This window comes from Palaemon carinicauda, chromosome 3 (genome assembly GCF_036898095.1).
Source record: "Palaemon carinicauda isolate YSFRI2023 chromosome 3, ASM3689809v2, whole genome shotgun sequence".
Taxonomy (NCBI): domain Eukaryota; kingdom Metazoa; phylum Arthropoda; class Malacostraca; order Decapoda; family Palaemonidae; genus Palaemon; species Palaemon carinicauda.
The window spans coordinates 159148032-159174172 of record NC_090727.1 but is presented as its reverse complement, the minus strand read 5'-3'; the positions used below and the strand labels follow the sequence as shown (position 1 = coordinate 159174172).

General features: G+C 39.3%; 1 protein-coding gene and 1 long non-coding RNA gene across 2 annotated transcripts in view; both read right to left on the bottom strand.

The window, feature by feature from the left end:
* The window catches only part of LOC137637975 (uncharacterized), a 184772-nt gene extending 173006 nt beyond the window's left edge, over window positions 1-11766 (bottom strand). The window contains exon 1 of the long non-coding RNA XR_011043835.1: window positions 11646-11766. This is a non-coding gene — a long non-coding RNA (uncharacterized lncRNA). The remainder of the gene's footprint in view (window positions 1-11645) is intronic.
* Window positions 11767-20977: 9211 nt separating this feature from the next.
* The window catches only part of LOC137638726 (pescadillo), a 61970-nt gene continuing 56806 nt past the window's right edge, over window positions 20978-26141 (bottom strand). Inside the window, exons 9-10 of the mRNA XM_068371053.1 lie at window positions 25763-26076; window positions 20978-21409 (exon numbers count right to left, since the gene is read on the bottom strand). Coding sequence (XP_068227154.1) covers window positions 21090-21409; window positions 25763-26076 — 634 coding nt within the window. The 3' untranslated portion in view covers window positions 20978-21089. The remainder of the gene's footprint in view (window positions 21410-25762; window positions 26077-26141) is intronic.

Below are 26141 nucleotides of genomic sequence, written 5' to 3'. Positions count from 1 at the left end.
CCCTGTGGGTCCTGGGGTAGTGTGTTCCCCCCCTGGAGGTGTAACCTGCCTTTCGGCTTTACAGCCCCTCTGGATGTTCTTAATGGGGTAAACCCCTAAAAATTCAACTCCACAGCTCCTGGCTTGAACTTCTGTGTATCAAGGTGGTACGGCAGTCTGGGCATATTCTCCGAATGAGTGAGTTGGAAGCGCAATTGGGAGCTGGTGCCATAAAGCTACTTGAAGAGGCCCTGCTAACAGGAGCATCTTTGCGGTGCAGCGTGGCCTTGGATCTGAGGAAGCCTCAGAGGCTTAAGAGGACATTGAGTCTTAAGGAAGTTTGTCAAAACTGCAGAATCTCTTAAAGCTGGCAGAAAACACTTTGATGGTCTACTGCAACAAGTGGGCCTTGCTAGACACCGTTGTTGGCTCATGAGTGAGATGCGAGCCTTAGTGCTATAGGAGCATACAATCGCTATTGGCGAGCTATGCTCAAGTATGATCGTGGGCAACAGCAAGCCAAAGGGGGGTACTGATCGCGCGATCGTGGGTATGCTAGCATACTATAGGAGCATACAATCGCTATTGGCGAGCTATGCTCAAGTATGATCGTGGGCAACAGCAAGCCAAAGGGGGGTACTGATCGCGCGATCGTGGGTATGCTAGCAAACGCCTCATCTACCTCACTAGGTAAAGCATGCTCAACAGTCTGTGAGCACATGCAAGGTATATGTGGGCGAGTTGGTTGGGCAAGCAGGTGACATCCGGCACTCTCAACCCACCCAGGCAAACGCGATGGTGACCGCACCTGGTGAACTAACACAGAAACCTGTGGGCATTGGAGATTCTGACAGTCTTGCAAGAGCAATTATCCGCGAGATTCAGAAAGCTCGACTTCGAAGATCTAGAGCGTGCTGATGCTTTTAAGCTACCTAGGAAGATATGACTCCCAGGCAAGGACAACCCTCACAAGTCCCTGAGGAGTTGGCATGCTTTGCGAGTCTGGCGATACCCCACAGATCCTCGAATGGGAGAGGATCCGTTGCGAAGGATGAAGGTTAGGGAGGGGGGCAAGGGACTGAACAGAAGGGGAAGTGCCGAAGCCAACCCCACTAGAAGCAGAAATACTCTCCCCCTGAGCCCCACACCTCAACACCTCCAGAAGCCTATCCTTGACAGGGGAACCACAGGTCCCATGGAAGGCTACAAGAGATGCAAAGAATCTTAGGATGCAGTTTCTCCAAGGAAGGAAAGTTTTGCCACCACACAAGAGGAGATAGGAAGAGCTTCCTAACCCAAGGGTTGCTTGATGGTTAAATGGCTAGCATTCTTACTAGACTGCCGTCCGGAGGAGGCAGAACAAGAAGAGACATAGGGGAGGGTACTAGAAGAGAGAGAGAAGAGGACATCGAAGGTGAAGAATTCCTTTTAGACTCCTTCCTTCTCCTGCCATACCGCTCCCACTGGGAGGACAGCCACTCCCAAAAACCTATTGCATGAAGCCTGCGTACAGAAGTGTTCTCTACATGTGAGGCAAAGTCAGTAAGGATACACTTCAACTCCCGAAATAAACATGCATGTACTACATCCTCAAGTGTGCACAGCCGCACATCAACAAAAGAATAAGGAAAAACAGATAAATAAGCCCGTTCCAGAAGCACGGAAGAGAACATCCACTCTCAACTAAGGCTGATATCAAAGTGGAGTTGTGGTGAGTGACCGAGTGGGAAGTGGTTCCCTGCTACCCACTGGTAACAATCGGTATGGCTGTTGACACTTTGTTAAAAGTTTTATAGCCGTGTTCCAGCTTGCGCCATTATCTTCTATGTAAAGAAGAAGGATTTGTATTGGGTAAGGAATAAAATGACAAATTTGGAGATAATCTATATTCTTCCCTAATTAATACAAACCTGGAGTTATTTATGTGAATATTCTTTAGGCAAAGCCGAAAGGTAAGTAGGCTCAAACCGTTGCCAAAGTCTAAGCAGGATTCCTCTCGATGGCCTTTTGAGTGTCTATAACTGGAATAGTGCCCTTGAGAAGAGAGACGATCCAAACCAGATCCTCACCACAGAGCATCTATTCGTAAAGGAAGTCCATAATGGGTTCTTCGAAGTTGTAGACGTGCCACTGGATGCGAGGTGCTTTTTAGGCAAGATAAGTCTTGCCAGCGAGGCGAGTCCAGTGGGCTAGCCAAGTCTCTTAATGAGACAAGACTGCCGACGAGACCTGCTCGGTGGCGGGGAGAAGACATTTTTTCTTTTTTCTCGGAGGAATTGCTCGGAGGAGGCCCAACAGGTGAAAGCAGACTTTCTCTTACAAGAAGGTCAATTCCTGTCTTTGACATTCATTCTGCCTCCCAAAGGAAGGCCTTTAGACAGGCCATTGGCTCTTCACTTCATCTCTGAAGAGAAATGTACGAGAAGGCATCCTCTTCCAAAAGAGGATTGTCTCGTCCATGTTAAAAACTTGCTCAGGGAGGTAGCTGCCATCACTGATGAGCTTAGAAAACTCATCCTTCACGTAACGACAAGCCATATCGGTGTCAGCAGAAGCAGCCTCACCATACAAAGGTATGCTTTTTAGGCTGCATCTCTCTTGAAATTTATGGAACCAGACTTTCTGGCTGTAAAGCCTCGTCTTTGAGGAGGCGAATCACTCGTGGCAGAGCTAGTGCTGGCTTGAGGTTCATCAGGATCATCTTCAGCGGCTTCTTCAGCATCTCCTTTATCGTCGTCATCGGGCAAGGTTTGATTATAGACACATTTGGCCTTTGTCCTGATCATATTAGTACCCAAACTCACGTTTCTTTTTCTGCAATCAGCAATCCACAAGGCTAATACAGCTTCCATTTTCTCAATTGTCTTATTACGCGGAGTTACCACACGATTCACTTCTTTATTGAAGCTTATTGCACAGGTTTTGCAGATGTTAGCTTAGTCCTTTTTTAATGTAGTGCACTATCGATTCATTCACTCCATAATGGCGTGCCACTGCAGCATAATTTCTGCCCTGTTTCAACATACCTAAAGGTTTGACCTCTTTACTGATGGTGATCAGCTTCCTCTTCTTCTTGCACCCACTAGAGGAATCTTTTGCAGGGGAACGGCGCTTAAGAGGCATTGCAAAGGATTAACGAAAAGTTAATTTCAAACACAACACTAAGATACGCGAGACAGAGTTAACAGCGTGAACAAGAGTGGCGAGATACTACAAGGGAGGAAGCTGAGAGAGGATGCAATGATGCGCAGCCAATCAGCTCACAGGATACATCCACTCATGCTCTACTCCGTCAATCTCACACCAGGAACCAATCTCGTGCCTTGTCTGAGCGGCCATGGTTACGTACAAAGGCTCTGAGAGAGCTTCTCGCTTTGTCTGGCATCCTGGGAAATCATTTCTCTCACGCATCACAATGAAAAAATTATGCTTTCTGCTATAAGGTTGACGATATGGCGGTATTTTTTGTTTTTTTCTATTTTTCGATGAACATTTTTGAAAAATCAGCGATGCACTGAGGCCGCAAAACTTGAACCGCGAAGTGGCAAGGGATTACTATACAGTATTCCTTTCGAACAACTCCGGTTATGGAAGAGAGTCATTGTGCGACTTCATGAACACGACAGAGTTTCATGAAGGGTTAGGCAAATATGTTTCCCCGGAAAAGGATTTTGCGGATGAAGTTTGAAATTGTTCCCACGAAGGTCCGAGGGCGTTGTTCTCATCGGTCACCCATCTAGGGCTGACCCGAATTGTAGAATTTAAGTTGCTATAGCTGTAGCATTAGACGGCACTGAATTCAATTCACTAAGAAGGAGAGAATGAGGGTGGGGCGGTAACCCCAAGGGGTTGTGCCTCCCGATACAGGGGGGAGGAACAGATTCAAGGGATCTGCCTCTCCCACCATGTCCGAGATCTAATTTGCTGCAGGAGACTGCCTAACTAGAGCAGTTCCTATCCAAGCAAAGTCGGTTCATGAGTAGTCCTATACAGTACTATAAGGGCCAAGGGAGGAGGTAGCAGCCAAAGAAGCAACCTGCTTCTTGAGGCAGCTGTCCCGTACGGCCTTCTGTGGAAGGAACGAAGTGTGGGTGAAGCACGTACGTTCATGAGGGATGGATGCCCGCAAATGTGCCGGATTTGATGCAGAAACCTGGCCACCTTAATGCAGGTTCTGTGAATCTCGCAGAATGAGATGAAAAACTTTGTCAATCCAAGACGCCCTTAGGGTTAGGTTCCTAGAATGAAATCTGTGTTAAACTCCTTCAACTCTACGTAGCGGGTGGTTTAACCAAGTAGTGTAAGCTCAAGAGCAAGGAAGAGAGAAGACGATCTATGTCATTTAGGTAAGCATACTCTCAGAAGAGGGGCTCTCGGGAGCAGCTCCCTCTCAGGAAGCCCAACAGAATGGATCGTTCAAGAGCTTTACCTTGGAAAGTTGAGTATTCAGGGCTAAACAATAGATTTTGGAAGTGGTTATTGATTTAGCAGCCTAGAGGAGAGCAGGCATAGTTGTGATCACCAGCCTCCGAACAGGAAACGTTAAACAAGAAAACGACAAGCAAGTGAATGGCGAGCTACTGTCGCGCAAAACGACGAATGACTAGCTGTCGAACATCAATCAGTGAACGATGCTAATGATAGGAAGTCGATCGTCTAGCCGTTGAAAACAGCGATTGGCAGCTGACGAATCAGACACTGGAGACACGCGAGCAGGGGATCAGCAATAGGAGCTGTAGGTAAATGCTCGGAGATCAGAGATCAGTGATCTGAAATTGGAGATCATTGATCTGTGGTTGACAATCGTCGATATGGTGATCAGTGAACTGAAGATCGCTGAACTAAAATCGGTGAACCTCGACGATCGGCTAAGGTGAGGTGACGATCGGTGATGGCGAGGTGACGATCTGTGAGCTGGTGATTGCAGATCTGACAATCAGCAAACTGGGAATCGGCAATCGCTTTGAGACCAGCGAGGTAACTGGAGGATCGACTTCCTCGTAAGGAAGAGAACTGCTCACGATCGTCTCGCTCATGAACGTAAGCGTCCCTCTCGTGATAGTGATCATGAGTGTGTAGCTTTTGATCGTGAACATGTAGCTTGTGATTGTGATCAAGAGCATGGAGCTCGTGATCGTGTACATGAGCAGGTAGCTCGTGATCGTGATTATGAGCATGTAGCTCGTGCTTGTGAGGGTTTAGCTTCATGGTCTGCTCCAAAGAGTGTAAAATGGACGAATCCAATTACCGTCAAAGGAATCCCCCGAAGGATAGATCAAAACAAGAGCAACAAAAATCATCTGTCACTCAAGACAAATCTCGCAAGCACGAGGATTGCAGAACAGCGATTGTGTAGTCTCCCCCTCGGAAGGGGAAGTTCCCAAACATGAAGGCAAACCTCCAGGCAGCACTCTCTGCCTCCCTTCAATAAACTCTATCTCAAACTGAAGGTTGACATAAGATGTTGCTTGAGAAATGAAGCTGAGGCTAGTTTCTGGGTATTCTCTGACAGGATTACTCGAACAAAGGACGGGAATGGTCTAATCCAATTCTTGCCGGAAGAATCCCCAGAAAGGGAGATCGAACAGGCGAAGGATGATTCTCATGGGGATGGGAGGCAACCAACATCTGTAGAGCATCTGCCTCATGAAAAGGAGCGTCTTGTACGTCATCACGAGCGACCAGTTCATGATCCTAAGCTTCTAGCGCGCGTGAACGTCTTCTAGCAGAAGAGCGTCGAGATCGTGAGCGACCTTCGATCTCGTAATTCTGAGTATTTAACTTGTGACTGTGATTGTCTTCGTGAAGAATAGCGTCAAGATCGTGATAACCTTTGATCTTGTGATCGTGAACATCTTCTAGAAGAAGAGCACCAAGATTGTAAGTAACCTTCGATCTCAGTGGCGATCATTTGATAGTTGAGAACGACATCCTAACTTGAATCGTCGGGAAGGACAAGAAGATAATCAGTTTCATCCTAGCGATCGGCGAGTAGATTGAAAGCTGGCCATGGGCTGACGATCGTTCATAGTTTTATGATCCGCAGCAGACAAACATTGTACACATGGGCTGGAACGTTGCCCGTGGGGAAAGAGAGACACAGAGATTGCGGATCGTTGGGTGACATGATCGACAGATGGCGAGAGGACTCGTCGTAAGCAGGAGGCAGAAGCCAGCAACTGACTTCACACTTCGACGTTGGTGTAAGCGCTGAAGAAAAAACAAAGAGAGAATTAAAAATTGGGGAGAAAAAAACCCAACCTGTGGACAGGAGAGGTTTGCACCAAGAGGAGCTGTCAGCAAAGAGGTCTTCCTTCCAATAAACTAATGGGAGCAAACGACATCAACATCTATAACAGCAACATTACTCTGTAATATAACGTCAGAGAGAAACACAGTCACGTCAGTAAGAGAAAATGGCTGAGTGTAAAGCAATTATCTACAGTATATGGCTAAGCCTAGAGGAGGAGAAAGCGGAGACGTCCGTTCTCTACCAGCCAAAAGAAAAAAGTGACTGGTTCTCTGAATTGAGAGTAGATATAGGTGGACGGGTACCCCGTTTCACGGCAGTAGGATGCCATTACAACAGTGCATCGATGACTTTCAACAGAACAGTGAAGAGAGGGGTTACTCCCTGCAATAAGATGGTACAGTAATATGGATGGAGCCTGCTTTGGCAGTATTTATTTCAGATTGTCGAAAGAAAAACAATCGTGAACACCAATGTGTTCGGAACAAAGGTGAGGACCCTGTATAACAACCTTGTATCTGACAACTACAACAACTATGACAAAGAAGAGGACATCAATGAACCACGACCAGAAATATCTAGCAATTCCCCAAAGAAAAAATGTTCATTCACTGCCCGTAAGGGCTGGTTAGAAAAGTTCCAAAAAAGATTTGGTTTAAGAATTGTTTTGCTGTACGGTGAAGCTGCCTCTGCAGATACAGCTGCAGCCAAATGATAGGTTGTGGAGGAGTTCCCTTAGCTTATCACGGAAGGCAGATATCTTCCCGAACAATTTTTCAATACGGACAAGACTGGGTTGTTCTGAGAGATACTTGCCTGGGAGATATGTGTCTGCAAGATAGGCCAGTAATGAGTGGATTAGGAGGTGCGTCCAGCAAGGTTTGGAAGAGGTGTTTCCAGCAGAAGCGAGACTTGAAGAGGCACATTTTCTGTAAGAACAACTCCTGCATGAGGTGCACCTGGAGGAGATGCATCCGAGTAATCAAGTCTAGAAGTTCCAAGATCTTAACAATTCTCATAGAGGATGGAGAATAGCGCCCGTGTAAAGTGTCTAGGATCCTCACCTGAAGAGGAGGGATAGGGCAACCTTGCAAGCATGCTCTGAGGAGCTAGAGTGTTCTGGAAGAAACCTCCAGGAGGAGCAAAGCTCGAAGCTTCAAGAGATGAGGAAGCCACTTGTGGTAGCTTGCAGGTCTTTGTATAAGCAAGATCCTCTTGTGGGGGAAGGTGAAGGCCAGTGCTTCTCAAGGGAAAAGCATCTAGGAGAAGTCTCCCAAGAAGGTCTCTAAGCAAGTCAAGAGACAAAGAAGGCGGTGTCTATTACATAGGGGAACCAATGACTTCTCCGGCAGCAGGCTGCAACTGCTACTGAGGATGACGGGCACTTCCCTGAGAAAACCTCAATGTCCTAGAAATGGCCAGATTACTCAAGTAAATCTGAAAGACTCTAATTTCTCAAGGTGAAACGAGAAGGACTGCCTACCTCAAGATTTATCAAAATTAAAGGACACCCCCCTTCGCTAAACGACCTTTGGAGGGGTAGTAGGGAGAGGGGAGAAGAGGAACTATTGTGGTAAAGACGAGAACCTCAAGGACGACTCCAAGAGACGAAGAGATACAGTCTGATACTGAAAACTGGCCTCCCGTGAAAGACAACCTATAAAAACTTGAACGAGTCTCGAATTCCAGTCCCGTAGATTTCTAGATGGACGCGTTCAAAGGCTACCACAACACTCACTCATCACAAGAAGACCTTGGATGCGATCAAATCTTCAGCAGGAAAAGCATAAGCAGTACAAAGTAGTAGGTTGGCCTGGGCACCAGCTGGCCGTTGAGATACTACCGCTAGAGAGTTATGGGGTCCTTTGACTGGCCAGACAGTACTACATAGGACCCTTCTCTCTGGTTACGGTTCTTTCCCTTTGCCTACACAGACACCGAATAGTCTGCCCTATCCTTTACAGATTCTCCTCTGTCCTCATACACCTGACAACACTGTGATTACTAGACAATTCTTCTTCACCCAAAGGGGTTAACTACTGCACTGTGATTGTTCAGTGGCTACTTTCCTCTTGGTAAGGGTAGAAGAGACTTTTTAGCTATGGTAAGCAGCTCTTCTAGGAGAAGGACACTCCAAAATCAAACCATTGTTCTCTATTCTTGGGTAGTGCCCTAGCCTCTGTACCATGGTCTTACACTGCCTTGGGTTAGAGTTCTCTTGCTTGAGGGTACACTTGGGCACACTTTTCTATCTAGTTTCTCTTCCTCTTGTTCTGTTAAAGTTTTTATAGTTTAGATAGGAAATATTTATTTTGATATTGTTACTATTCCTAAAATGTTCTATTTTTCCTTATTTCCTTTCCTCACTGGGCTATTTTCCCTGTTGGGGCCCCTGGGCTTATAGCATCCTGCTTTTCCAACTAGGGTTGTAGCTTAGCATTTAATAATAATAATAATAATAATAAAGGTAGAGATTTAGAGACCATACACCATCACTAGTAACGTTGTCGAAAAGATCCACTCTCCGGCAATATTTGATAAGAGTAACAGTTCTCACTGTAAATTGTTAACCCGTTTACTGCACAAGGGAGGGGCTCTGCTACACCAAAGAGGTCCCTATACAGCAATGTTAACTAGTAATGATGTACGGACTGTACATCTTTACCCTTGTACTGCCAGACATAAATTGAGACAATTTGTCCTTAATCATAGGTGAGTGGGTTCTAATCTCTTCACCTTTCTTGAACTTATCTAAGACACAGTGTTCTTACTTATCAAACATTAGTAACTAAATAGACTTACAACATACAGTTTGCTGTATGATCACTGTCACAACACCATAATGCTGAACCTCTCCTGACTTAGGGCACCTTACCTAACTACTATTCTTAGCATACCAAAGCAAGTGGCGTAGTTACGATTCCATACATTGGGGGTCCAAGATAATTACGCAAAATTAAATGTACCAATTCTGTAACTGGCAAATTATACCATTGCCAAACATACATATACATGTACTGTAATTGAAAAAACCATAGTACCTACTACCAAGTATGCAGTTAATTCTAAAGCCACTTTGACAATTGCAAATTTTTTATTACCATGTGCTGTGGAAGATGTGAATTATGGTGGTACACACAAGTTATACACAGACTATGGAATGTCTGGCCACAAAAATGGGCCGCATTCATACCTACTGACATGCATTGGCTTTCCTTGTTGATGCATGTATTAAGTATTGACATTCACTGTATGCAAGTAGCAACCACATGACATGAACAATTATCACCAAACTTTTTTACATTTAATAATTTTTTCTATGCAGCCCCCGCCCCCCACCCTTCACACACACTGCCCAATGGCTTGTACCATCATACTTTCCAATTAGGGGTGTAGCTTAGCTTGTAATAATAATAAAGTCATATAACTCTTTCTGAAATTATAGAGTTAAATTTTCAATTTGTATTAGGCTATATGTATATTTATCAAATACTGTAATGTAAATTTACTCAACCAGGCTAGTAGTACAGTGATAACGCGTTCACCTAGCATTCGCATGGCAGCAGATCGATCCCGGCCCGGGACCGTGAGTCTAAGCTATTTACTGGGGAGGATACAGCTGTGGTTAGGCACCATACTGGGTTATTGGGCTTGCTCGGTTAACATCTATTCGGAGGATACAGGAACTGAAACCAGACACCTCTACCTTTACGTTCAATGTTAGCATAATTTCTATTATCAAGCTTTAGTTTTCAATTACTGTATAGCATACCCTTGTCAATTGAATATATATCAAAATAATGCAAATCAACAATAACCAAAATGATTTTAAATCACTTCAGAATTTCTACCTATCCAATTTCCTACTGATCTCTCCTCCCTGGAAATTAAGCAGCATAAACAAAACTGTAACTATAGCATCAGTCACTAAACATATATGATGATGACATTAAGCTAATCAGAACAAACATCATTTGGGTTAAAACCTACAACAGGAATTTCAACTCTGTGGGCCAGACATCTGACCCAAAGTCCGGCCCTCCACTTACACCTGTATGGGGATGGCAATAACCAAATTATTTCTAAACAGTATGGGAAAATCTATACATACCAGATTTAAAATAGGAGCCTTTGTAGTTTGATGGGACAGAATGAAAAAAAAAACCTATTTTACATGGGAAGTAGACACAAGAACACCCGTAAACTAAGGTTCCTGCCTAACCTTATCTAAGTAGTCATACCCTTCCCTATTGGGTGGACTGCGGCTCCGGCAACCAATCACCTTAGACTAACATATTCTCAGCTTACCCTGTCCTAATGACCTACATTCACCACAAAATAGCGTTAAGGTGCGTCACATTAGGTCTAGCAATCATGTTGTTCAGTTAGTGTAGACCAAGCTAACTTAGGCCTAGGCAGGACAGCCAGGTAGCCTATATTCACATTTAATATATGGTGCATTATTAGAATTACCAATACTAAATGAAGAAAGTCGTACAGGATGTGTTGCCAGTTGATACAGTATTCATTACATTCTAGATTTAAAACATATTAGGCTAGGTGGTTTAATTATATAGTTTAGGGTATCCCACATTAGGTCTAGCAGTCTAGTTATTCAGTTGTAGGCAATGCTAACCTAGGCCTAGGCAGGACAGCCCGACAGGCTACGTTAACATTTAATTTTACATGGCGAGTCAATAATAAATAGACGAGTTCTCAAAGATAATACAGTATTCATCGCGTCCTACGGTTCAGTGGGTTTACGCCACTTAGGCCTAGGTCTCCGACCTTCCAGATCTAAAAATCTAGGTTAAAGCGACATGGCCTACCACGATTCCCCTACTTCCAAATTAACAGCATGTTAAAATATTTAACCTTTTAAGCCTAAAGGCTGCATTTCGTCTTATGTAAGGCGAGGCTCCAAAGCTTGCGTTTGGCTGTTTTTCAGATCGACTAAATAAGATTCAGGTTGACAGTCGAAGCCTCTTGTGACGTCCTTTTAGAAGTTTCATGTTTATTTTTTTTTATATAATTTTGTCTTTTTATCGACACGAGGTATATAATTTCTGGTAATTTCTTCCTTCTTTTACACATTTCTTTCACTACATATAGATAATCCTTCTATTTTCTTGTAAGTCTTGCAAATATAGGACTAGGCCTAGGAAAACAGCCCGTAAAGTAAAAGTAAAGTTGTAACTCAATTGCTAAATTAATTTATGCCTATTATATATTCATGATAAATAAACATTAACTGGGTTGAATATTCTTCCTTATTTTCACAATAGAATACATTTGCTCAGGTTAGACTTCGTAAGATCCTGTGACTTTGGCTCTCTCAAGACATTTCTCATCTGCTGCATCAAAAATACGAAAATAATACATTCACACTGAATGGCATTAATAGCGATGCACTTACCTGAGTTAACCAGATGAACAGGGATCACAATCAGTCAACGAGAATTATTGCAATCACGGTTTTCTTCAAAGCAAAATACTGCGACACTCCTACTAATGGCACTCGTATAAACAAACTAATCGCCAGTGTTGCCAGATGGGTTAGTCTAAAAATCCCCATAACTCATGATAAAAAATCCCCAAAACAACCCAAAATTCCACATTTCCACCAATATATTTTCTTCTGATCGTGTAAGCTTTACTAATATAGAAATTGCTCACTAAACTTCATATAAGTTCAAGTAAAACTAATTGCAACAATATAAAGTTTTACTGATTTATGTTTCTTCTTCGTAGAAATTTGCACAGAATATCCCTATCAGACATCCAAAAATCCCAAATCTAGAGAGAAATCCCCATATCTGGCAACACCGAGTCTTTACTAATCCTAAGCGAAAAGTTCATGTCAAATCCGTCTACGTGTGACGTCATAGTGAGGTTTGACTTGACTTTCTAGATGTGCTTACGTTTATAATTCATAGCTGGAAGTTTTTTTTTCAATTTAAAATACATATTATTTTCCAATACCAAGTAACTTTTATGTTATATTAACAGATACACAATTATGGGCACCAATTACTTTGACAGTCTGTTTTGGGTTTGTCTCTATGACAAAATTGACATGGGAGTAATTTTTTTTGTAATAGCGAAAAGGCATTAACCATAAGAACATTTAAAATTTTAAGAGCATCTTTGATATATTCATCTATAATGTATTTAAAAGTATAGCAATGTTCAGCATAAAATATGTTTTGCTATAAAGACTGGCACTCGTGCAACTTGGTGACACGTAAAATTTTGAGCAGACGAAACAAAACACAAACGTATTTTGTTTTATTCACAATTTCTCTAATAAACTAATCTTGGACGATGGTAAATATATCAATGAAGCACTCACACTAAATTACAGTAATTAGCCTTACAATACTAAAGTATTGCAAAGAGCTTCTTACCTCAATTGAAAATCATATATATTTAATTATTATTCTTTATGCTACAACTCTGGCAGGATGCTATAAGCCCAAGGAAAGTCAACAGGGAAAATACTTACTTTTACTTTACTATGACGGCATACAGCAGGGGAACCCCACTCTCTACAGGACCTCTATTATTATTATTATTATTTTTATCATTAAATGCTAAGCTATAACCCTAGTTGGAAAAGCAGGATGCTATAAGCATAGGGGCCCCAACAAGGAAAATAGACCAGTGAGGAAATGAAAAATAAAAAATCTTAAGAAAAGTAAAAACATTGAAATAAATATTTCCTTTATAAACTATAAAAACTAACAAAACAAGAGGAAGAGAAACTAGATAGAACAGTGTGCCTGAGTGTACCCTCAAGCAAGAGAACTCTATCCCAAGACAGTGGAAGACCATGGTACAGAGGCTATAGCACTACCCAAGACTGAGAACAATGGTTTGAGTTTGGAGTGTCCTTCTCCTAAAAGTGTTGCATACCATAGCTGAATAGTCTCTTCTAACCATTACTAAGTGGAGAGTAACCACTGAACAATTACAGTGCAGTAGTTGATTCACTGTGTGAAAAATTTTCAGTTATGTTAAGTGTTGTCAGATGTTTGAGGAAAGATAATTGTGTGTGAAGGATAGGCCAGATTATTCGTCGATGTGTAGGCAAAGGAAAAATTATCCGTAACCGGAGAGGAATCCAATGTAATACTACCTGGTCACCTAAAGTTGCCAATACCCGTAGCAGGTAGTAAGTTAGCTGGGGCACCAACCACCCTTTGAGATACTATAGGATATTGTTATTGGGTTGTTTGACTGGCCAGACAATACTAAATTGGGCCCCTCTCTGGTTACGGCTCATTTTCCTTTTCCTAAACATATATCAAATCATTTGGGATTTTCCTTTTGATAAGGGTAGAAGAGAGACTATGTCTAGGTTGACACTTCAAAATGAAACCGTTAACTGTTCTCTAGTCTTGCATAGTGAGATAGTCTTTGTATCATGGTCTTTCACTGTTGGGGTAGTCTTCTTGCTTGAGGTTCACTCAAACACACTTTTTTTATCTTGTTACTCTTCTTTTTTATAAGCTTTTATACTTAATATGTGAGCCCCTAATTTAATATGGTTACTGTTCTTAAAATATATTAGATTCTTCATTATTTCTCTTGTAGTTTATTAATCTCCTTTCCTCACTGGGCTATTTTTCCTTGTTGGAGTCCTTGGGCTTATAGCAACCCGCTTTTCCAACTGGGGTTATAGCCTAGAAAGTAATAATAACAATACCAGTATTGTCTCAATGGATGGCCGATTACTGGTAATTCATAATTAACATTTAACTTTGAAGGGTGTTTGTCACTGTAAAGTATATTCTAGAGAGGTTCAAGGACCGTTACATATGGTAACAGTTTCTAATTTTGCTAAGCTTTATTATCAATTGCATATAAAGGTACTGATACTTTCTCACTATCTCCCTGTCAACAAGAGGGTACTGTTTAATATGTTTACATAATGAGGAAACAGAAAAAAAGTTCAAACAATTTTAACTACATTCTTTTATGAACTTGTAATGATAATAGTAAAAAATCTTTCCACTATCATTGAAAAAATGATAAAGCACATGCGTAATTCAATACATAACTCCCTACAGGATTTTCAAAGCATAGAATAAACTGGAAAGGATGTATGGTTATCATTTACTACTGTACTCCACTTCCTTGTGGTTCTGGTTTAACGTTTTAGGAAACTAGATTAGTGGGAAACTTCTCATATTAGAATGCTTAATTAACCTTTGTCCCCAAGTTACCATTACAAGTCATGATTTTGAATAATAGACCTCAAAAGAAAATATGCTAATGCTATTGGACACCACCATTATCATAGATTGATACTTGGAAGACATATGTCCCCTGCCATAAACTGCTTTCTTTACTGAAGCAGAAAAAACTCATACTACCCACCCCTGTAGATTGAGTACCTTATTATGTGTTGTTGCTGAAGATGGAAGACCATTCACAAAAAAAAAAAAAAAAAAAAAAAAAAAAAAAAAAAAAAAAAAAAAAATTCGTGGGGATTTGCTAATACCACTGATAAATGGATTGAGAAAAAAGAAGCACTGGTTTCTAATACATTACAGTCGCCCACAATAAAGGAAATGTGCCATAGGCCTACTCGTTGATATTTGGAATATAACAGTTCATTGCTTCAGAGGATCAGGCTAAATGCTACGCAGACTGTGCAATTACGACATAAACATACAGTACTTTTAAAACCTTAGGGACTCCATCTTTTAACACAAGCTTGCAATAGTTATACTATAACCACTTTTCCATTGAAATGCATTATTATAATTATCTAAGAATAAAAAATCAACACGGATAACAGCAAAAATAACATCCAATCTTTAACCAACCTTTTTGAATGAAACATCAAGTGCAAATATTGAAGACAAATTTCTTGAAAAAAGATTTACGTTCGGGTTTATTTACAAGTCTGCTGCAGTCTTAAGAAAAATGATGACTATTAACACCTCTGGGACTGTACTCTCAAGAAAGAAATCTAAACAAAAATTTCTAAGAATACCCATCCATAAAAGACTAATCATTAGTAGGCCAACACAATATTATTTCAAATACAGTATCAAAGAATGGTCTTCAATGCTGAAATATATTTCTGATTGATATTAAGACTAAAGGCCTGTCCACACGACCAAGTCCGATTGGTGGATCTCCTCTCTCATGGGCAATCGTCAAATTGCCCGATGGGTCTTGAAGCGAAATCACCATTGGGGTGCCTGATGACTTGAGTTTTGACCCTGGAAGCCGTACATCAACATATACATTTCTTTTACCCTGCCATTCTTTGCATATTCTCTTCTTTGTCATCACACAAATCAATTATCACGCTACACAATATCTTCTTTGCGCTAGGCACCATGTTTATCGTACAGCACTGAACACACTGATGGCATCCTCGGGCACACCCACCTCTCCAATTACTCACCTGAGTGGACATTCCCGGCCAACCCTGGAACACAGTGATCAGGCCCGCTCGTGTGGATAGGCCTCAATTCAACCATAAGAATACTCAACCTGAGTATGGCTGTTGGGCGACAGACATCAGCTACTCAAAATACTGCAACACCGGTATTCCAGTTCAAGAAACTAAATAACCCTAGGCAGAGTCAGTTATTATTGTTAATGCTCTGAATTCTAATTTGGCAATATTTCGGTAGAAGGAAATATTATCCACTCCAAATACAAGTCGGCTACTGTGAATTTGGCTTAGATTTCAGGTCACCTGCTTAAAGGTGGTTGTTAAAATGCCAACAGCAATTAGTACTCGCATTTTTACTGGCTGCAGATCTTTGTCTATCCATGATCTTTTTGTAAACTGACAACCAACCATCCAAGAGCAAGTTGAGATTGTGGTCCAGAAGCTGAATTATCAGTAACAATAGCTCCACACTGCTTGCACAGTACTTATGCTCATATTGTCTTAACACCAATTGTTATCTCTGCTGGGTCATACATTTTCACGGGTCTAACCCTTGCCACACCACGTAGCATTATTCCTAACCACTAATCCCAAATCTTCATTTGTTCCATGAGAAAATGTTCAAATCAATTTCATAAAATTCTTAGCAATCCTAATGTGTAAAATTCTCAAACTACAAGTTCTCTATCTATTTTCAACCTTTAACTGCCAAAGCTGGTTCAATTTTGGTCACCTTACAGAAGTTGTCTTCTATTCTGTTTAACCCTTTAACTTGGCATGGTAAAATTTTCAAAGATCTAGCCTTTATCAATTATCCACACAATTTATTACTTTCCAATTGGTAATCTTGATTTTTAGACAGCCACCAGATGCCAAATACTGTATTGATCCCACCTAAGGCCAATATAGAAGAGGTCGGGCGGAGAGAAATGCCCGAGGCAAATTAGCGGGCCTCATCTGCCCAGAAGAGGCCCGGTGTCACCTGTCAAGTGGCCGTGGGAATTTTGTAGGTCACAACTGCCCAAGATAAGGCATGGGTGTGGCCCCCTGCAGTGCATGTTGTGGTAGTCTTGGAATGAATTTGTTTATTTCTTAAGGATTCTCAGAGGGAAGTTTTTTTTTTCCTTTTAAGACAAGGTCGTGGTTTGTTTTGACCGCATGGGGGTGATTTGAGGCCCGCTGAGAGAGGTGAGTCACTGTAAATCTCCTCACCGCCTGACCTCTTCTATATTGGCCTTGATCCCACCAGTCTTCCATAAGATTGTGAATTCCCAGCTTCAGACATTTTTTGGTCCCAAAATCAATTTGTATATGATGATAGGCTAGAAAAGCATTAAGTTGTTGCCAACCTTTAATCATTAGCTAAAACAACATCCCAGTATTGTCCATTTTTAGCATGTACAATACTTAATGAACAACTACCAACTATTACCAGGAATTCATGGACAGTCAGACCAAGAACAACATTTTCTGGTAAAGCTGGACCTGGGTTGCATTTTGTTATGACCAACCTGAATAAATCTTGATATAACTGCTTTTCTCATGAATATTTCATTAAAAAAAATTATAATGTACCTATCACATCAGCCTATATTGTACTGTATACTGTATTTACCTAAATTTTAATACGATTGAATACATTCTATTGTACTTGAAAACCCATGAAGCATTTAAGACCACCTAACAACTACAAAATCCATCAACACTAATAAAAAAAAGGGGAGGACAGTTATTGTGGGTAATGGACAACAATGTATGTACAGACAATGAGAAGTGGATAAAGGATTCCAAACACTATAAAAAGATGTTTGAAGAACAATGAATTACTTGTTTGCTCAGCACAACTCATTTTTGTTCAGCAATTGCATTTACAGCTGCTTATCCTTACGCAATTCAGATGCAGGCTGAGGTTCATAACCAACCTCTTGTATCACAATGTGAGTACTACAGAAACTATGTGATCCACACAGCAACTCCTCAACTGAATACTTATGATCATAGAACTCATCTCAATGCCTAAAGCTTGGATCATTGGATACAAGGTATTTTCTGATATTTACTAGCTACAATAATAGTGGGAACTTGTCTTCAGATGATAAAAGTCAACTACTCATGGTCCCATTATAATATACAGTAAAACTTTTCAAAATATACAGACTAGTCCATCAGTATAACAGTCAATGCTAGTTTCATTATCTCTGCCTAAACTCCCTTACAGAATACAATGTCAAAAGCTGTTTTTATTCCTTGGGCTGAAAAGGCAAATATCGCTTCCTCTGTGGTGTTGTCCTAAAAGGGGAGGCATCCTCTGCTGTATAATGTAAAGAAAATTAAACTGTCCTACCCACTGGGTTTGTCTACTTAATACTGTTGACATTACCTTCGGCATACTGGTAACTGTCACAGACAACTTTTCGCTTTCAATACTAGTGGGAACATGAGGATCTGAAAATCGTAGGTTCTCTATATTCATAGAGACGAGGTCTGAGATATCCTTAACTGCTAGGGTCTCGTCATCATGGATGCACTGACCAAACTAAAGGACAGCACCATTCTTCTATCCTTGGTAACTGCCAATGACCTGACCAAATTTGCTGGCATCAGCTCAGACTTCAACCCATTCCTGATTGTTGAATAAGATGAAAAAAGACTGCTGCTATCTATCAGTCGCATAGAATGTAGTTAGTGATAGATTGGTCGTATACTTTACCAATTTTACACTTTTCCATCGAAAACCTTCACTCAGTGATGCTGTCTAATAACAGAGACCAAAAACATTGCAAGTGCAGTTTAAAAATTTAAAGTTGTAATAAAATTTCCTAATTCCATACTCATCTGATGTTCATATTGCTCATCTAGGAGTCCACTTCAATCATCAATTTTACTTCAAACAAAACATGCACTTAAAAAATACAAGTGGTATGAAGTCTGGGTTGTTGGCCTTGGGAAAAATAGCTTCGAGTTGTGAAGTGGCCACATTATACCATATCTTGACACCATAAGTCAGTGGGGAGGAGCATGGAGATGTATACGAGCATCAGGCAAGTATAGAAATAAGAAATTTTACTATCAAAATTCTATCTATTTCTGTGAATCTCCCAATGATGTTCATATTGCTAATTCCCACACTGTTGGAAGTGGGGCACAACTAAAGGAAAGAGGGATAAATTTCAGTACACGCAATGCAAGAAGGTCAAGGTTAGAAACCTGGTCTAGACGAATTCGATAAACTGTCTTGCCAAGTCTTCTGCCCCACAATCTAGCTGACTTATAGATAGACTAGAATAATGGACTGCATGGGTTTAGTAGCAGAAGGAACTAAAGTATGTAATGATTTTGAGGTTCCATACGAGGCTTTTGAAACTTTAGAATGCAGCCTACTTTCAGACACCTTACCCAATGAAAATGCTATTGCAATATTAGATTGACCTTGGGGTTTTTGGTTTGGCAGTAGTGCGTGAATGACCAGAATTACAATAAAAGGGAAATTCCTTGATTTAATGAATTTTAACAAAATTTTGTCAATTAGCTTGTGAAGCTCATGACCATTGAAAGATGACTGAATTTGTGCTGTCCAAAGGTGGAGGCATGTCGTTTATAATAGTCATCATCCTCACTACTATACAAACACAAAAAATATAACAAGCAAAATTACTGTATAAAGATCTAAAAATGGAATAAAGTGTACCACTGGCATCACAAATTAACAAAACAACCAAACTACTTATCTTCTAGTAAAAGGATAGTTCGGGGTAGTAGAACAAATGTTACTTTTGACCTAGTTGATAATCGATTGATTTTAAAATGAATACCAAATACAAAACCCTATTTGAGAAATAAATAAACGTTATCATTTACAGGTTTAAAGGCCGCTCATGAAAGGCAGGGGCAAGGGACAGTGACATTGCCCTACCAAGCACGACAATGCCTAAGAGACTGACCATCTATACATATGATAAGCGCCCAAGCCCCCTCTCCACCCAAGCTAGGACCAAGGAGGGCCAGGCAATGGCTGCTGATGACTCAGCAGATAGACCTATAGGCTCCCCAAAAACCCCATCCTTAGCTCACAAGGATGGTGAGGTTGCAGCAACCAAAGAAACTAAAGAGTATGAGCAGGATTCGAACCCAAGTCTGGCATTCAGCATAGACTTCTCTCCTCAAAGAAATTATGTATCAGTAAATTATATTAACTGCTCTGTAAATCCTTCTTATAACACTTTGTATATTTTTATCCACAACTGTCATTCATTAGACATTTCTGTTTACTAGTGTATGAATGAACTTCAAGTATAGCATTTCTATTCTATAACAAAGTTCAGAACTAAGTAATCTCATATGTGAATGATTACTTACTGAACAGTTTGATAAAAGTTTACACCAAATAGTTATTTCAATAAAAATCATAACCATTTAATTGAATCACCTGAATTTAAAGCTTTATTGTATAAGGCACAATGATTGGATTGTAATTGTTTACTAAATCGTCCTCATAAAAGAGGTTACATACCTGAACTGCCTTATATCAATTAGCACATCTCTGATGTTGAAGAAAGTCTAAACACTAAATGTGAACCTGAATCTGGATTATTTGCATTCATAGTGAGGCTGGAGAGTCGAGGTGTGAAAACTGCTTAGAAGTAGTCATTTTTCAATTTAGTAGGATAAGATACTTCCAAATTTACCTTAAGCCCTTTATAAGGGTGTAATGTAAGTAGCAATAAGGACACAGAAAGATTGCAAAGACCGTACCTTCTCAAATAAGAAGATATTGTCTCACTGCTTACGGTAGAACATTTTGTTCCTTTGCGGAAGGAATGTATTGTTTAAAGAAAAAGAAAAATTAGAAAATTCTAGTCTTTAAAATTTTATAGTTTGATTAAACCGGGCTTTTGCAAAAGCAATAAGAACATCAGGGGAGATTCATAGAAATGATAATCAAAACTGGGAAGTCATATTCTAAATCAAAAGAGTGAAACAAACATTGATAAAAGCTCTTGCTACTTAAGATGGCTGCACCTTACAAAAATACTGATCCAAGCAACTGAGATATAGTAACTGCTAAATACATAAATTTCTCATTTACCATTTACTGAATGGATTATTAGGACGTCTGAGCACAAGAACATTTGAACACAAACAAGAAAAAAAAACCATTATACTGTATTATAATTATGAATGCTCGGAAACGAATTTCTTGCAGACCAATTATCACAGCATCAATAACGCTGTAATACCAAACCCAATTCCCTGATGTTAAATGATTTTAATGAAAAAAAAAAAACCAATGTTTTCCATAAACACAGAATCAAAATGTGGGTTATAAAAAGTTGTGCATCTTCAATTTATGATAAAATAACATACAACAGATACTACAAATTTCTTCCCTATTCTCTGAATGTGTACAATTAGCTAAACAATCTTCTTATATTACTTAAAAAGTTACTGAGCTTTCTGTTTCATTTTTGCCTTTAAAAGTTTCTTTTCATTGTTTGCCTTACTACCCTTTGTTTTTTCCAATTTTTTAGCTTTTTCCTTCTCAATCGCTAATCTCCTCAACCTAAGATTTTCACATTTGTAGAATTGCTTGTTCTCTTGTCTCTTCAACTTTCTGTATATTTTCTTCTTCTTTCTTGGGATCATTGAGACTGATAACCTATAATGGTCTTGTTCATCCTTCCAAGTAGTATCTTTGGGCCTGACGTGAATACCAGGTTTCACTTCCATTTTTTCAAGAACCTGCTTTTTCTCTGGATCTACTTCTTCAGTGAGAGAAAAAAATATACATATGAGTGCTAAAGTCCACATAAATCAATTGAAAATGAAGTATTATCTTTAGGACTAACATAAAGCATGATGAAACATTACACTTCTCATGAAAACTGAAATTTTGTTACATTAACATCCCCAAAACGTTTGTCTTAAAATGTAAAATCACAAATTTTTAAAGTAATTTTTATTTTTCCTAAGTACACAAACCTGAGTTCTTTATTAGGAGTATGCCTTCTTCAAAGCTGAATATGGCTCTTAAAACTCATAATGATGTGGCAATAGTTTACTGGAGGGTGGCTGATAAATCCCACCCACCTGACAAGCCAGTGCACTCCCACTCTGACCATAAACCTAAAACTTGTAGGGTGGTGAGGAGGGAAGTGTCACTGGAATTATTCTAAAATTGTGTGACTTGTTGCTACACAAATATAAATCTTTGTCCTTTAATACGAGACTTATCCTTAAGAGGGAGAAACTTCCTACTATGGGACAATTTTTGGCATTCTCTTCAAGAGGGTAGGTTCCTGGTACCACTCTCTTCTCCCACAGAGAAAAAAAAGAGGAGTTATGCGTATTTAACTCGCATTAATCGGACTTCCTAGACTTCTTTAATGAAATTTTCTACTTGTTTTTTATCAAGAACTTGTAGCAAAGACTCTAACAAGATAAGAAAGAGGAGGAGGAGGAACTTCAAGATTGAACTGTATGAAGAGGAAGAATAACCAGCTGATATGTTCTTAGCCCCTTTCCAGGAATGGGAAGACACTGAAGGTAAGAAAAAAAAAAAGTCCTTTATCTTTCCACTCGGCTACAGCAAAACTTCCTTCCGCCGACAAATCAGATACGTCTAAGGAATGCCAACTCCCTTAGGATTACATTTCTGACATTTTTACAAGGGCAAAAATAACAAACATGAATGCTGTCCAACAGAAACAATAATGTGGATACTGGCTGGTTTGCACGGAAAATTGTCACACATCTACAAATATCGCAAAACAACTGCATGTCCCCTTCTTCTGCCTTAATATTCCTTGCACATGATGATTTAATAGCATATTTACCTAGAAGAATAAACAAAATATTACAGCTGCCAAATGAGGAAGTAGGGAGTACTGTCAGAACTATCCAGTGCTTCAAAACAAAAGGGAGCTCACTGGGTAGTGGGTGGGTGGGGATTACTTGTCATCCTCCAGCTAACTACCACCACCTTGTTTTAAGTTTCAACCGCCATATTCAGCTCCGCTGAAAGCATACTCCTATTAAAGGTAGAAGGTTCGTATTCGTGAAGAAACAAAGAATCTTAGAAAATTTGGGCTAACTTTCTAAAGGCCAGAAGTCTGATTTTCTCCTAAGCAATAGGCTCTTCAATGATGAGGGTGACATCACGGTATCAAATTTAAGGAGCGTTACTTGACCCCACTAAAAGAATATTATTTTGTGGTTACTTAACAGACTTTTGTTTTTCGATTGATTTCTTTGAAGAAGCATTTAAAAGATGATTTTACCAATTTATAGAAGACACTTCCAATCAAGACTATTTTTCATATGAAAGTTTTTTGATTTTCAATAAGGGACTTGCCAAATTAGAGGCAATAAAATTTCTTATTTTTTCATTTTGAAAGACAAAAATCTGCCAATGACAAAAGTACATGTGCTTTGAGAAAATGTGCTTCATTTTATATTTTGGTAAAAAATGATTGAACAGACTTTGGTACTGTATGTTCAAGTACAGTATAAGCTTTCATTGGTAATATTCCTCACCACTGTGGATAAGGACATAATCATCATATTTCAGGATTACTTACTAACCAGAGGAGAACCTCTTCCCTCAAATATGCATAATACACATGGCATGTACCATATACGCACACATGCATAAGACATGGCAACCGTAATGAATTTTTGTCTGTATTTTTCGGGATGAATTTTACGCACCTTATCCATTTAGTTTTCGTCTCTGACACTTCATGCATCTTTCAGCATAATCATAACATAAAAATTGTAAATACAGGGATAAGCAGACAAAGAAATAGGGGAACAAAAGTGAAGCAAAAATATGTTTATGACTGCTATATTGAATGTTAGAAAACTAAACTTGAAGAAAAGTCAAGAAAACGGTTGTTTAAGGGAGCTTGCACAAATATATTAAAAGGATACCTTAGCAATAAAATAAATTATTTTCATAAAAAAAAAAGCTATTTGAAACATGAAATATAGACATTTTCCTAGCCAAGAATGCAATAATCTGAATTTCCAATATTCAAACCAGAGGTCGTAGGTTATTCTCCTTAATGTCATCCTAAACTAATAAAGAATATAAAAACTCACTCACCAATAACAATTAGAAAACATATCTACTTTAAAGCTATTGCCAAGGCAAACTCACTAAGATGCAACTCTGCATATAACACTTTGAAATAACAAATTTGTAAGTAATTTGTATTTTTCCTAATGTATACAAACCTGGAGCTATTTATAGGGGTGTTCTTTCAGCTACGCCGAAAGTATACCCCTATAAATTTGCGAGGGTTTGTATCTACGTCGGAACAATTATGATCTACAGAATTCAAAAGAACCAAACAAAAGATTTTTTACTTTTGATCACAACTGTTACACTTGAAACAAAGGTGTAACTGTTAATGCGCCACCAAATCAAAATTTCTACAGACAAGATCTTAGGTTTTCAATTCTTATCAAGGACTCTACGGACTAAAAGACTTTTATATCTAATCTTACCTATTCAGGAGCACTTCAAACAAGTTTAATAAAAATATCACGAGTTTCTTATTATAATTTCAAGATTTAAGATTTCTATCTTCTTATCTAAGTCTCAAATGAAGATCTGGGGTTGCTAGCTACTACTAATAAAACCCTAAAAAATTAAGTTTTTAGTGAATAATAATGAACCAAGGAAATTAGATATCAACTGTATAGTTACAACTATTTAATCATCTAATTCCTGAGTTACTAGTTTTTACGAATAAGTAATAAAGCACTTCAAAATTATCTTGGGTTCCTTGGCATGTACTATGGAGTTTGGAAACTGCTATGTCACTTGATAATACAGCTGAAGCACAAAAGAAGTATGCTTTCCTACATGAAATCAAGTACTATGTAATCAAACCAAATGTTTAGACTAAGGGGGATGTAACGTGGTCCATAAATACGAAACCATGTATTTTATCCGCAGTATAGTACCAGATCACCTTCTACTTCATGATCTGCCTGCTGTTTGTATATAAAAAAGAAACTTACTCCAACCCCTTTTAATGCTTTTATACAACAGAGTCTATGCCAAGAACTATAAGGCAGGGCTGTAACTAAACACAAAATAAAAATGAAAATGTCTTGGTTATAAAAGCATTTACATTAGAGTTAAAAGTGTTTTTATAATCATTAAATCTTATCCTGTTTCAAGGTATGTGAGGAGCAGGTATACATATAATGTAATAATATGTATGAAATGGAAATGAGAATCAACAGTCTCCAAAATAATATTATATGCTTCACAAGAAACCAGCATAAATAATAGCTCTCGGGCCTTTCTTACCACATTTTGCCTCCACTCTCCTTTATTTAGAGATTTTACTTAATCCCATAAATATTTCCCTAAACTTGTCAATCATTCACTCTCTCCATTCTAACGTCTACTTCTATCTACCAGTAATACTATTCATCCTACAGTGTTAACCCTTTTACCCCCAGGCTATTTGGAAATTTCCAACCCTTAACCGCCAGGGGGTTATTTTTTTCCCAGCACATTTTGCAGTATATTTTCTTCAAATTGCTCTAAAAGCCTTAATGTTTGTCATAGAGAGGTCAGGTTGGTCTCATTCTCTTGGAAAATGCCTGAATTTTCTCAAAAAATTATCAAAAATATGAAAAAAAAAAATTTTATAGCATTTTTTTGCAAGGACGTACCGGTACGTCCATGGGGGTAAAGGGATGGTTTTTGTGAAACGTACCAGTACGTCCTTTGGGGGTAAAAGGGTTAAGATATTAATGGAAGGAAACACTTATAACTAGCTTGAATCTAATTGAAAAAACAAACTCCCTACTGAAACTATTTTTACAAATATTCTGTTCTAGATTTATATTTGTCAGTGCTATTAGAGACATTTCTAAATGGGCTTGCAGTTTCCAGTACATGAAAAAGTTTAAAATGTGAAACTTCACACAATTTTTCTACAACTAATATTCTAAGTCTCAAAATTAGCTAGTACATATAGGTTACTGTATTTGTTTCTTTTTTGTCCCAGCTTTCTTTGTACCTGATATTTCAATAAACCTAATCATTTTCAGTGACCTGTACATAATCAATGTACAACAAAAATACAACTTACCTGGTTCTTCTTCTTGGGCACCTACAGTCTCTTCTTCAGCTGCATCCTCCTCAACCTCTTCCTCATTCTCATCACCACCTGCATCTTCATCTGATTCCTCATCACTACTTTGATCTTGAGGGAATGCATGAACTGGAATTTCACCTCTTTTCATGGCTTCAAGCTTTTCCTTCTCAGGAGGCACATAAAGATCAGTGACAATATCAAACGGTGACAGATGAGGAGGCAGAGTTACACCAGGGAAATAATCTTGAACTGGCAAGAACATCCGAGCATTGATACAGTCATAAACCCACTGAGGCTGCACATAATATCTAAATAATTGAGAGTAAGTAGAATTAGGGCATAATTTATACATAAAAAGCCTTCCAATGAATCA